At 36.0% G+C, this 12,885-nt stretch overlaps 1 protein-coding gene across 1 annotated transcript; it reads right to left on the bottom strand.

The window, feature by feature from the left end:
• Positions 1–1,058: 1,058 nt before the first annotated feature.
• LOC105034185 (guanosine nucleotide diphosphate dissociation inhibitor 2) lies at positions 1,059–12,075 on the bottom strand. The gene is made up of 13 exons (XM_073261667.1): positions 11,779–12,075; positions 10,382–10,441; positions 9,607–9,693; positions 7,177–7,284; positions 6,871–7,043; positions 4,745–4,856; positions 3,545–3,625; positions 3,399–3,461; positions 3,134–3,235; positions 2,764–2,888; positions 2,427–2,637; positions 2,276–2,350; positions 1,059–1,362 (listed from the first exon to the last, which is right to left on the bottom strand). Exons 1-13 carry the CDS (start codon positions 11,863–11,865, stop codon positions 1,312–1,314), a joined length of 1,335 nt encoding a protein of 444 aa, XP_073117768.1. The 5' UTR covers positions 11,866–12,075; the 3' UTR covers positions 1,059–1,311.
• Positions 12,076–12,885: the final 810 nt, after the last annotated feature.

The following is a 12,885-nucleotide window of genomic DNA, read 5'->3' as shown; positions in this document are numbered from 1 at the left end:
CTTGATGGTGTTTGTTTTTTAACATTACACATGAACAGCCTAACATGCTCCCTAAATCTGAACCCATCAACCCGACCAACTTGGCCTATACGCTGAATCCATAAGAGGACCCTTGGAAAGTATATGACATTGTAAGCTAGTATCGAAATCTTTGCCACTATATTCATTGAGCTTGCTAACGTACAAGAGGCCAACAAGGTAGACCGCAAATGCCACACGATGCAACCTCTAGATGTACACTTAGCAGGCTTGGAATGCACATGGCTGAGGCAGTTTGGGCAGCATCTATATCCAATTAAAATTCATTAATCCCGCTGGCCACCGAATGCTACCAACAGCCGTAGTGGGTCTGCCATAGGCAAGGGAACATTTGGTCACTTAAACAGATTGTTGTTTATATTTTTGCTTTCAGGATCATCTACTTCTTACTGTTCTATGGTTTGGTGCTTAGGGGGTTTAATTCATCTGTGTTAGTTCTGACAACTGAGAAGCATCGCTACTTAGGTTCTAGTGGTTATGAACTATATTGGACACTCTGCATTCTGTCTGTTGGTTTATTAATATGGCAAGTAATCTGGTGGTCGGGATCACAAAGCAGACATTGGCCTTTTATTCTGGTTTCTCTGGTTGGTGGTGATACAGTACAGCATGGTTTCCAGAATAAATTTGCACTGAATTGTTTCACTAGTCCTATACATGTTGGTCTAAGCAGAATAGTGTATGTTTTCAGGAAGGCTGGGGGCTTCATACTGGGATTAATTCTATCTTTTTTTTTTTGGGCTTAATTGTGGATACTCTTTATTATGGATGTAATTTATATATTGTTTCAGACTAGTACTGTTTCCACGTATGTGGAACAGATTCTATGTACTTGTATTGGCATCTTTCCTTCAATGAATCAAGAGTGCTGCTCTTTATCAAAAAAAAAAAGAACAAGAAAGGCAAGGGATATCATGTTAAATTAACAAATATAATAGCAACTGCGAACCAAGAAAGAGGGCAATAATGTGACTGTGTCACGAACAAACCACAATTTCACAGGCATGATACTCCACATCTCCACAATACCCTTCACAATAAGGATGCAAACTTGAAGCTAGTGAATTTTGATGTACAGCAGACATAACTTCGTAACATCAAACATATAAAAAGATTGTTATGTTAACAAGTAAATGACCTGTGGTAGAAGATATTCAAGAAGCATCAGATACATCATAATTTGAGAACACTTTGTTCTGCACAATGCTATATCATAGAGATCAGCTGACCATGTTACAGGGATGACAGAATCTTGTCACTCCTGCTATGTTATCATTCTTCTGCAGCACTAGCAACACTCAGATCCACGCTGAGATCCACATTCTGTAGTAATAAGAGGATGTTAGAACTCATTCAAACTTGTGTTAATTACATACTCATGAAGAATAGATATTAGACTATAGTATGAAGTGGAACAAAGAGAATGTTACAAGTGTCTGAAGGTTACTAAAGAACTTTCTAAAACAAAGCAGAACCTATTAGAAACTAAAATTCTTGTAGATGTGAGGCAAAAGCAAGAAAATACTCATAAGATGATAATAATAAAGTAATGGATATCATCCTGAGATGGTGTGATATGAAACAACCAGGGGAGGACAGGGGTTACGCTTTGGATGGTTAGTAGAAAAGAAGGGAAGATCTATCAACATCGGGTTCAAAGAATATGTGCTTTGATACAAGTTCTAGTCCATAGGGATGAACAAGCAAAGAAGGCTACACAGATACCCCAAATTGCAGGAAGGCACTTAGATCCTACCCTGTAAAATATAAATATTGCATACTGGTTTTGGTTGTGGTTGTTTACAGAAATTTAATTATAGTTCTATCTTAATACGTATATAGATTCATATGTCCAACCAATAACTGGGCAATGTTCTAGATCATGCATCTTATTAGGCGGTTCTTTTGGCATACTGGACTCATAACAATTGTACAGACAGTTGCTTAGACAATGAGACATCAGGAGCCAATGGTGCACTAAGTATTTATATGTATGTAGTCATGCTTGGTTTGGCTTCAAAGCATTGGTATGCAAGGAAAAGAAGCATTATAGGGAAATTTGTGTGCATGTTTTCAGAAGTGTGAAGACTGTTGCTCAGAGAATAAAATCTAAGGAGTCAATAGCGTGACAAGTTTTATATGTATCTGGCAAATCTTGGCTTGGCTTCGGAGCATTATTCTGCAAGGAAAAGAATTGCAGCGAAAATAGGGCATAAGCATGAGGCCAATTTATTACCTTTCCGGTGATCATGCGATACATATGAAGCACGTCCATGACAGTTGACTCAAAATGTGTCGTAGCATCATAACTCTGCAAATAGTGCACTTGTCAGTGGATTTCTCCCCCTTGAAGCTAGAATATCTAATTATGCAACATCAAGACATACAGTTGAGATGAAGCAATTATCCAGAGATGGTTCATTGACAGGTTCGAATCTGTCGTAAGTATCAAAAAATAGCTCATCTACTGGCCCAAGAAGATCAATCCCTGGCTTTAGTTCTATCTCTGGACGATCAGTCTCAGCTTCCGACGAGACAAATGCAATGAACTTCCCTTTTGGGGCAACATTGTGTGAATAAGAACAACAGAAGAGATACCTATAAAACCATATGAAATGCAAATCATAGACCAAGATAGGTGTTGCAGAAAGAGTCAACAAATATCATGAAGAATTCAATAAATAAGACATGAAACTGTTTGGTGCTTCAAGGAAGAAGACTGACATGTCTGACTTGCGTCCCAGTTGCTTCTGTGGCAGAATAACCTGCACTGAATGAGAGTCATCGGTATTTGGGATGGGATGGCTCATAATAGCTATCGCCCTTGCAACCCTTCCAACCTTCCTAACCTGTGGCCAACAAGGGAAAGTCTTTTAGTTTTAGTGAGTGGTCATTTATCTTCAAAACTCTACTTAATCTATCATTAGTTCTGGTACAATGCGATATTCTGAAATGCATATGCCGCTGATCAACGAATATAGTGGCATATATTGTCCAGAATAATGAAAATATATCAACATCCTCAATAAATCACAGACAATATACATTCTAAGATACCATCAGATAGAGTTTATGAGAAAATATGGACGTTTACCTTATTGGGTAAGTAGGAAGGGTCACATACGACCTTCTTGCACTTAGCAGTTTCCCCTTCTGATGTCACACCACAAACTTTTCCTTCAACATCAAATTCAACCTGGCAAGAGTGAATTTAATGCAATCTATCATGAAAAATCTTCATTAAACAAGACAATTCAGTATCATTCCAAAATATTTGCATGATCATTTAAAACTGCATCTATACTCTCTTGAGTGATTAAAATAAACCATGATAAGCATGTATGCTAGTAGTAAAGCACCTTGCATTTGGGTTTATTTAACATGTATGTTCCACCATAAACAGCACTAAGGCGCGCAAAAGCCTGTAAGTGCAGCAAACACCTCAAATTAAGTAGATGAGATATTATAAAAATTATAATGCAGTTTCAAAATGGAAATGACCAACCTGTGGCAGCTCTCCTAATCCATATAGAGGATAGATATATGGTGATCCTCCTTGAAAACGAGCTAGAGATTCTGCATAAAGCTATCACAAATACAAGCCAACAATATTAGCAACAATTTTATCCCAGAAATAGTGGCTTTGGCAAGAGAATCAATCCAGTTTTTCAGAGAATTAAAAGTTATTCTCTGATTAGACACAAGAAGCTTGATTCCTACAAAAGAGCATATGAACATGAACAAAGGGTCGTGATGAACTGAAAGCAGGTATTTGGCAGCTTAGTTGAGTCCAATGTGGTGCATACTTTTGCTAAATCAACTGGTTTGAAGACAAGGGTCTCCAGTGTTTTTCCCCCCCTTTAACGGAAAACAGAAAGCACCAACGTACATCCAAGGAATAAGCAGGACAAGAGAAGATAACACGGTAAGAGATTTCATGATTCAAAGCCTGAAACTTGAGAAGCAACTAATGGAGTTAAGAACTATTCAGATTAGGGCATAAAGCCAAAATATATCCTTAGAAAGCAGTCCAACTATGAGAGGGACTGCACTAAAGGGTAATTGCATAGATGATCCATGCAGATTCTCATGTAAAGAATGAAGATTTATATGAAGGAAGCACAACAAAAATGTTTGTGTTTCATGCATCATACACTAGCAGTTACATTTCATCCCAGTTCTCCACTCTCATAAAAAACCTTGTTAACAAATATTAAAAGAAAAAGTGAAAGTTACAGCATTCTTAATAACAATGCCAGGTCATTAGCTATGATATGCAACAAACGGATTCACTCCCTTTGCTACTTTTGTGTCTTGAAAAGTCCAAAAGTTAAACAACTTATTTTCCTACTAAGAAGACTAAGTTTTATAATTTTCACCTATATACCACAAAATAAAGATGGTATCTGCAACTAAAATAGTTTTCTGTAAAGACTGTAATCAGGTAACATGGATGATGCTTGATTGCAATGGACTAAGAGTTGGGAGATATGATTTCATCAGTTCAATTTCTTGTCCCTCTTGAAGCTCTTTCTAGACAATTAAGTGCTTAGCAGGTCAATTATACTGGGTAAGCCTTATATCCATTAACAAACTGGGAAGTGTGCGCAAAATAAAGATAACATCATCTTCATGAATCAGAAAACACAAAATTCAAATTTTTGACCAATCAAAAAAAGTGTATGCACTTAGCAACAAGCCTTACCTTCATCCTTTTTACAGTATCAAGGGCAGGTTCATCTAGATAGCGATCATCTCTATGAAGAGCCAATGCATGACCAATGAAGTCCACTGTATTGTCATCCAGCCCATATTTGCTGACCAAAAAAAGAAAGAAAGGAAGGAAAAGGGAAAACAGAATGAATTGCAAGAGCAAGGCATCAGATATGCTACTAGATCATATTTGGTATCAAAACATCCTGACCACATGTTTCTTCCAGAAAAAAGTTCACCAATGAACACGAAACAGATAAATTAAACACAGGAATCCCATGATAATGACACAGCAAGATCCATCAGAGGTACACCCAAAGGCAATCATGATGTGGATCACAAACAAGAATTAAATTGCAAAGGACAGAACCTTGTTTTTCAGATTAAGAGCATTGAACAAAAAGAGTCAAGAATGTAAGGTGGGTGGAGATGTTATATTCTTAACAAAACATATGATGTCCTCATATCTTATGGAGTTCAAACAAGGGCAGAAAACCGCTTGGTGGATGGAGGTGCTGTATTCTTAATAAAATATATGATATTATGATAACTTATGAAGATCAAACAAGTGCGGAAAAATTGTGTATGCATGGGGGTGCGCTGAATAGCTCTATTATGCAGGATTTAAAGAAACTTTTGGTGACAAGATATGATATCAGCTGAGTAACAAATTGTTGTGCTGGGAAAGGCATGGGCTGTGTCATGATTGTTTTGTTCAAAAGTTGTGACATTACAAAATAATTACCCATTAGAGGTATTCTCAGATTATTAGGGAGACTATTTCCCAAGTGAAAAAGGCAGAAGAACTATGATCTAGGAGAGGAGAGAGGAGCAAAAGGAAATGAAAGAAGACTGGGGTGGAGAAGGAAGCGGTCTCCTTATTTCACAATTTAGCCCTCATTGGAGGATCCTAGTCCCATATTGATAAAAGAGCTGAAAGGTCTTAGAATTTGCTTTCATTTTTTTTTTTTTTTCAAAATGCACCAGACAGGAGAGGCACCTCTTTCTAGGGCTCCAAGTATCCTAATTCACTTGTTAGCTGGCTGAATATCTTCTTGCATTTTTTTTTTCTTCTTCAAAAAATTCAAAAGAGAAGAGATTCTAGAGAGGAACTATGGTAACCAGTAACCATCATAACTTTTTTATATGGTTGACTGTAATGAGTTCAAACTAGAAAGGACACTTGAGAGAAGATTCGTGACTGACCATGCCAAGATAGGTACATCAGAATTCAATAATTATTTCCCTGTCCATTTTTATCTGTTTGATAGTCCTCGAAGGGAAACTTTTATTAGGAAAAGAAACACAGTGTTCACCACCTAAAGTGACTGATCGAAGGTATTCTTCTTCATAGCAGTATTAATATTTAAACCTTTAGGAAAACCCTTTTTTGTTGTAACCAACTAGTCAAGCCAACATGCAATAGGCTGGCCATCTCTCTATATCCAGACATGTATATCAAATTAAAAACAAGAATTTCTTCTCTACTTTCATGGTGCTGTTTTATAAAGTAAAACCTTTTAGTGCTAAGTACAGTTTTCATAGCTGATGCATAACCATTATTTATCCACTCTGTCTCCCTCAAGACTACTTCAATTCCTTCTTTAGTTTTCTAACTTGCTAGTTGATCCTTTTTAACATATCCTTAGGCTTCTTTACTCTCATCTAAATATTATTTTTTAATGCCTATTACTTTCCACACCTTCCTTCAATCAGTATACTTAGTCTTTGTAGATTAATTTCAATATATATTCAGGACAAATATCAAAACTTAGCAGTCTTCTAGTTTTTTCTTATTCTTTTATAAAAACCTTCAAAACTAAGTTCTAGAACTTTTTTTTGTCTTTTTTATTAAAAAATAATATAATTTATTGCTTATAAATGACTTCAACGAATATGGATTGACTTATTAAACTGAGCCTTTATTTTACACATGTTAAATACCATGGTAAAGTTTTTCTTTCAGCTAAGACAATTTTGTTAAAAAAATAAAACATCGAAAAGCAAGACGTACAACAAATAAGGAATTCTACAGAATATATCACAGACAAACATTATCTTGTAAAAAGAAGAGCTCCACAGTGTGGAATTGACAGGCAACAATAATTAGGTACCCACGAGATAAGTTCTCTAGTTGTCACTCTTGTAAGATCCAGTCCCCCATGTGTTTTTGGATCATTTTCATCATAATCCTGGACATAAATGAAGAATTTCCGAGCTCGGCGCTTCTCAAACAAACCCATCAATGGAGATCTGAGTGCTTCCATATCAGTTGCAGGAACTTTGTGAATCTATGCCAATGAGAAAAAAGCAGCAGGTATTAAACATAAGCATCATCAAACACCAAGCAATGGTAACAAATTACCAAAAGGACAAAGTTGCTTAACCAAGGAAGTGACTAATAAAGCACTAGAACGAGCATACCTTTCCTTTATTAAAAACATAGCTCCCATCCACAGCTTTGAAGGAAAGATATTTTGTAACATCAGTATGTATAAGAACACGAACCAGAGTACCATTTGCCATCATGAACTAGTCAAACAAAAATTACTCAATCATTTATATTATCAAAAAATAAAATAATTAAAATAGACTACATGTACATCAACATCATTATTGCTAGCACTGTCAATTGCCAAACTGATAAAGCACTTAAGAAGACAAGGATGCCTGTACCCCTTGACATTCCCTGATGATAGTTGGATAACTCATGGTTGCAAATACCAACATAGGCTTGCACAAAATGAACATTTTCAAATCAAGTGCTTAATCAAGATGACTGCTTCATTATAAGGTATACACATTAACTGCAGTTTGTTAGCCTACAGACTATTCTTCTGAAAAGACATCTATTTGTGAACAATGCAAAATGACAACACTACTGAAAACATAAATAAGCAGAAACTTGAACTCATGAAGAGCATCCCCAACATAACAAAAATATGCACTGCATTTTGTTACAAAAAGATATAGTTCGGTCATATACTTTCACCTACAAAGATCTCTCTTATAAAAGTACAGCACCTAGACAAAGTTCCTACATGCTATGCCAGACAGCATAAGCAACAAGCCTTATACAATCTCTTTTGCTTTTGTGTTGTGGTTTATTATTCAATGTAGTTTGCATATAAATCCAAGCACTGTTGATCCGAACTTCCATTTCTTTTTGCACGTCCACCCAAGTTCCCACCCCCTCCCCCTGTCCCCTCCTTTTTTTCCTCCTCTCTTCTAAATACACAAGTTATATCAGAGACCCATTGAGACCATGTCTAAAATGGCAGTCTCTCAATTTATTCATCCAAAACATCTTCATACCTTAGCTAGTAAGCCTTATCGAATCTATGAATAAAAAATGAATATACTAAAGGACCTATAGGAGTTGCATAAATTACTGACAAAGCGATGGAAAATCAATTCACATGGTATTAATATGTACAATGAAGATCTAAGAAGGATCAAGTAAGGAGAGGTACTTCATTTTGTGCTGAAGGATAGAGGAAAAGGAGGAAAAGACTTAAGATAACATGGATGGAGGTTATGAGGAAGGATATATAGAAGCCTGAAATAACACTCAAAGGATTCCTCTAGTATTTGCTACATATAACCATTTCTAAATTTGCTTCTAAGCTCATTTCCAATAAAAATCAATAAATGCAAATCTCTCTAAAGGACTCTTCTAATCAGTTAAGTTAAAATAAAATGGATCATTTAAATAAAAATGCACACAGGTGAGTTCCAATGAAACAGCAGTCAGCTTAAAGGTTAGAAAGGTTAGGTTCTTGCAGATCATAAAGAGTAATGAAAAAGTATAGCATAACTTTTTTTCTTTTCTTTTCCTATCATTTATTGCTTATGTTTAGTATTGACGTCATGTACAGTTATTCTTAAAATTGATAAGTTTGGATCCTTGTAATATTTCCATCGTCGGCACAGCATGTAAAACTTACTTTGCTTCATATAGTCTCTCATCTAATTACAACAGAAATATATAATAGCATAAGATATTATTTCTCTGTTTGGCAACATCTCTTCAGTCATATATAATGGCTCCCCAAATTATTCAATGTCTGCTGATTAACAGAGTTTTTTCTTCAAAATCTTTTGGTTCTGAAATACGTATATGAGAATTTTTCGCATGCTACTAGATATACAAGTTTTGACCATTTTAGTTGGTTTGCCACCAGTTTCAGGTTAACTCTAAGCTGGAAACGATTGGAGCAGATTAGCATCATATATCTGTAAAGTCCGTTCTTTCAGACTAGCTTCAGTTTCTTACAATACTCATTAACTCTCTTACTTACATTCTACTCATTCAATATTTACACACAAGGTTCATCCTGTAAAAGTATGCACACCACTACAATATTCCATCTTGAACTGCACTGCAATTTTAAAACCTTCAGAACAACAAATTCAATAGGAGATTTTCAACACTGAATATGGACAATATTAATTGAAAGTTCCTCAGGGTCAAAAGTTTAAAATACCAAAGACCTTACCCTGCACCTCATGCCACAATACTATGAAAAATACAAGAAATTGAATTTTCTGATAAACTAACAAGACAGGCTTAGTTTTTAACCTAGAAATAATGTGATCCAGGAAAGAAACAGAAGGCAGGGAACAATATAAACCAGGAAGTAAAAGATTTATGGAACTACACAAGCTGCACATTAGTACAATTGATTGCCAATCACTCCAAACAGCTCACATTACTAGTTTTATCCTGACAATTTATCATTTTTATTGAAACAAATGATTGAAGTAGACTACATGTATATAAGGTGAAGTTCAAGCTTTTATTACTTCATAACATAATAAATTATAAGTAGCAAGAGTGCAGAATAAACAGACCTTTGGAACCATGTCAACATTGTAATCCCTGCTAGGACCCAAATTTGCTGGGGGCATATCACTGCCCCTAAACCTTTTCCAAAGCTGCATAAGAGAGGACGCCTTAGTTAGTTGACGTTGCTCAGGATGAACACATCAACAAAAAAATCCTATCTGATACAGCGCGTGGTCAAGGTTTCCATCTAGTCCAACATCTTAGTTTGTATCATTAATAAATCCTGAGATATTGGCTGATACAATATTAATATATAATCCAATATTTTCCAGTTCCCCTTTTTTACTTCCTTAAATAGATGTTTTGACTAATAAATCTCAAAATCAATGCATAAAAATACTTTGCCATTTCAGATTTATCCTATCAGCCAAGATTTTGATATCTTGGTTTCTAATATACCAGCTGAGATCTCAGGAAAATCTTGGATCTTTCCAAATTTTCTCACCTTCCATCAAAACCGAGATTAACCAAGATCTCTGCTCACCCCAATCTCTTCACCCACCAAGATCATCAATATCTTAGTCTCTAAAAACCCTGATGGCGATATTCATCTTTAAGGCACAAAAGGAATTATTCTCAGCATATATTACATATATGGTCTCAAATCATAGTTACTGAGAGTAACTTGCACTGCTTGGTTTAGTCTAGCAGCTGCTTATCAGATGCGATGAGAACAATGTAAGATAATAAAGGTGATTGATTTAGGCAGGATCATATATCATGCAGTATGCATCAGCTATTTAATGATCCCAGATGAACTTTTTTGTAGATCCTTTCCTGGATGAGATTAAGTGAAGTTGACTCTCCTCCATAGTAATCATTCCTGTCCATGTGCAGGACCTGATGCACAATGGCAAGTAAAAAAAGAATTTGTTAGCAACCAATATAGCAAAATGCAGATATAAATTTAGTTGATTTTCGTAATTTTTCATCAGTAAAGTTGCATGCCATCTTCTGTCAAATTATATGCTCTTAACAATAGCTAGGATAATGCATGTACCCAGTGTCATCGATTCACCTTTCATCTGCTGAAATAATATTTAATTTCTGACAACCAGTAAGAGTCATACAAATCAAACAACACTGAAAGAAATTTAGTTCGTACTAGATAAATCCAAGAGAATCTTTCCTGGGGTGCAACAGAAGTTTCAAGCATCAGATTTCAAACATGCTGGAAACCAATAAATGGCACAATTATGATAAACTCATGCGCATATGCACCTAAGGGTTTTTATTCAGGTGACCACTAACATTACTCGATCTGAAGATAATCTCTAACATGTTGAACCTATAATAGTACAATAACACTGGCAACATTCCCTTAAATTGGCACATAAAACTCATCCACTTATTATTCGTTCTTCTAAAATATAAGAAACATAGCAAGATTAAGAGCACACACACACACACACACAAAATGTTATATTTCTGAAGGCAGTACAGTAGCCGTTCCAGGGTTCAGGCATGCATACGAGCACACAAACCTTATGGAGGACTTGAGAGCAATGGACATATCATAAGCAAATAAGGTTGTCAAAGAAAACTAAGGTTATATATCCACGCACTAAAGCACATTCAACCAAGACTGTACGGAATAATTGAATGCACAAACATCACAAAATCCAGCAGGTAACAAGAATCTGACCCAATTTTAACCCTGAATTAGGCATCATACCAAATCAAGTGATCATGACATTTTCAGCAGTATGGACCAATTAGAAAAGGGGGAGATGGACACCACCAGCAGAACTCCAACAACCTCTCATTCACTTCCCTAGTATATCATGTGTATTAATGGATATCGCGCCCATCGCACACAACTTAAGAAACACTTGCTGTAGATTTTTATGTAGATTGTGGAATAGCATAAGAAACATCAAATCTAGATCAAAACCAAAACATTTCAGCCAGCAAAAGCAATCTATGAAGGTCATTTCAGCCATCGATCATAAAAATCACAATAACAAAAGGCAATAATCACCAAGGAGTAATCAGAAAAGAAGATATTTTAGAAATCTAATGACATCGAACGAGATCGATGTAGACCAAACTGAATCATCACCAGTTCCAATTACATTAATGGCGCCACAAACAGATAACAAGAGCACCCAAGATTCAAAGCAACGGATCTCATCAAATCCAAAGAATACTACAGATCAAGAGAGGAAGGAGAAGACCTTGAGGCCATCAACGGAGAGAAGACCGCTGAGAATGCACTCCTTGAGCCCGGTCCCGAGGACGATCACATCGTACTCCTCATCCATGGTGAGGCCGAGGGGAGCACAAGGAGATGAGAGCGATGGAAGAGGAAAGAGGTCTCGGTGAGAGAAGAGAATAAAAGGGAGATGGGTAAAGGAGAACAAAAGAGAAAAGCAGGAGAAAGGTAGATTCTTTGTCGAACTACAGAAGCCGGCAGAAGACGACTTCCACGGGAGGAGGACTCGATCAGACAATGGAGAGAGCCGAAGGAAGGGGAGTTTACAAAAGTAGACGGGATATCGGTTGTGGTAACCTTCGGTGGGAATAGAGATGTTTTCCGTGGCAAGCGCACGCAAACTCCAAAGCTCAGACTTTGCTGGGGTTAAGCCTGAAAATGGATCAGATTGTATCGTGATCTGATCCAACCTAATCTGCATAGATCCGACTCGAACGATTTTGAAAGATTCATAGATTCAAATCTGATTTTAAAATTTGATATATTTTATTTTTTAGATCAGATCTAAATTTATTAAATTTTAATCCGATCCCATCCATAAAGATTTTTGAGTTGATTTAGATCTTGAGATAAATGACTCGATCCAATCCGATTCGATCCGAACCCATCTTTTATCTCTCTTTATTTTTATATTAAATAAATATTAATTTTGATCGAGCCTATTTTAATATCTGTTGTTCTCGTTATTTTATTGATTTTTAGATCTTTATCTTTAAAATTTTTGTTAAAATATTTTGAATTTGGATTAACCAAATCAGGAGCAATGGTGAGGAAAATGTGATTAGACTTTTTGGATTCTTGAATGAAAAGTATGGAATATAGGGATCCTAATAGTCTCATATATCAAGATCAAAATTTATAGTGTAAATAAAGTTTATTTATAGATCTTCTACTTATTGATCTTGTTATTTATAATTCAAACCCGAGTCAGCTCAGATCCAAATTCGAATCGGATCCGTATTTCATAAATCGAGGTTGGATTATACATAGATTCGATCCGATCCGATTCAAATGATCCGTTGGGTCAAAAAATTTGATCATAGATCCGATCCGATCCGATCCGATCTTC

The sequence above is a fragment of the Elaeis guineensis genome, chromosome 8, assembly GCF_000442705.2.
Source record: "Elaeis guineensis isolate ETL-2024a chromosome 8, EG11, whole genome shotgun sequence".
Classification (NCBI taxonomy): Eukaryota; Viridiplantae; Streptophyta; class Magnoliopsida; order Arecales; family Arecaceae; genus Elaeis; species Elaeis guineensis.
Note: the sequence above shows the minus strand (reverse complement) of the source record. Positions and strands in the feature narration are given on the sequence as shown.

Coding starts and splice junctions, on each gene's coding strand:
- LOC105034185 (XM_073261667.1), bottom strand. CDS start 11,865: ATGGATGAGGAGTACGATGTGATCGTCCTCGGGACCGGGCTCAAGGAG. Junction 2,638..2,763: donor CTGGGACGCAAGTCAGACAT/GTCAGTCTTCTT, acceptor ATGGTTTTATAG/GTATCTCTTCTGTTGTTCTT. Junction 1,363..2,275: donor ATCGCATGATCACCGGAAAG/GTAATAAATTGG, acceptor TTATTACTACAG/AATGTGGATCTCAGCGTGGA.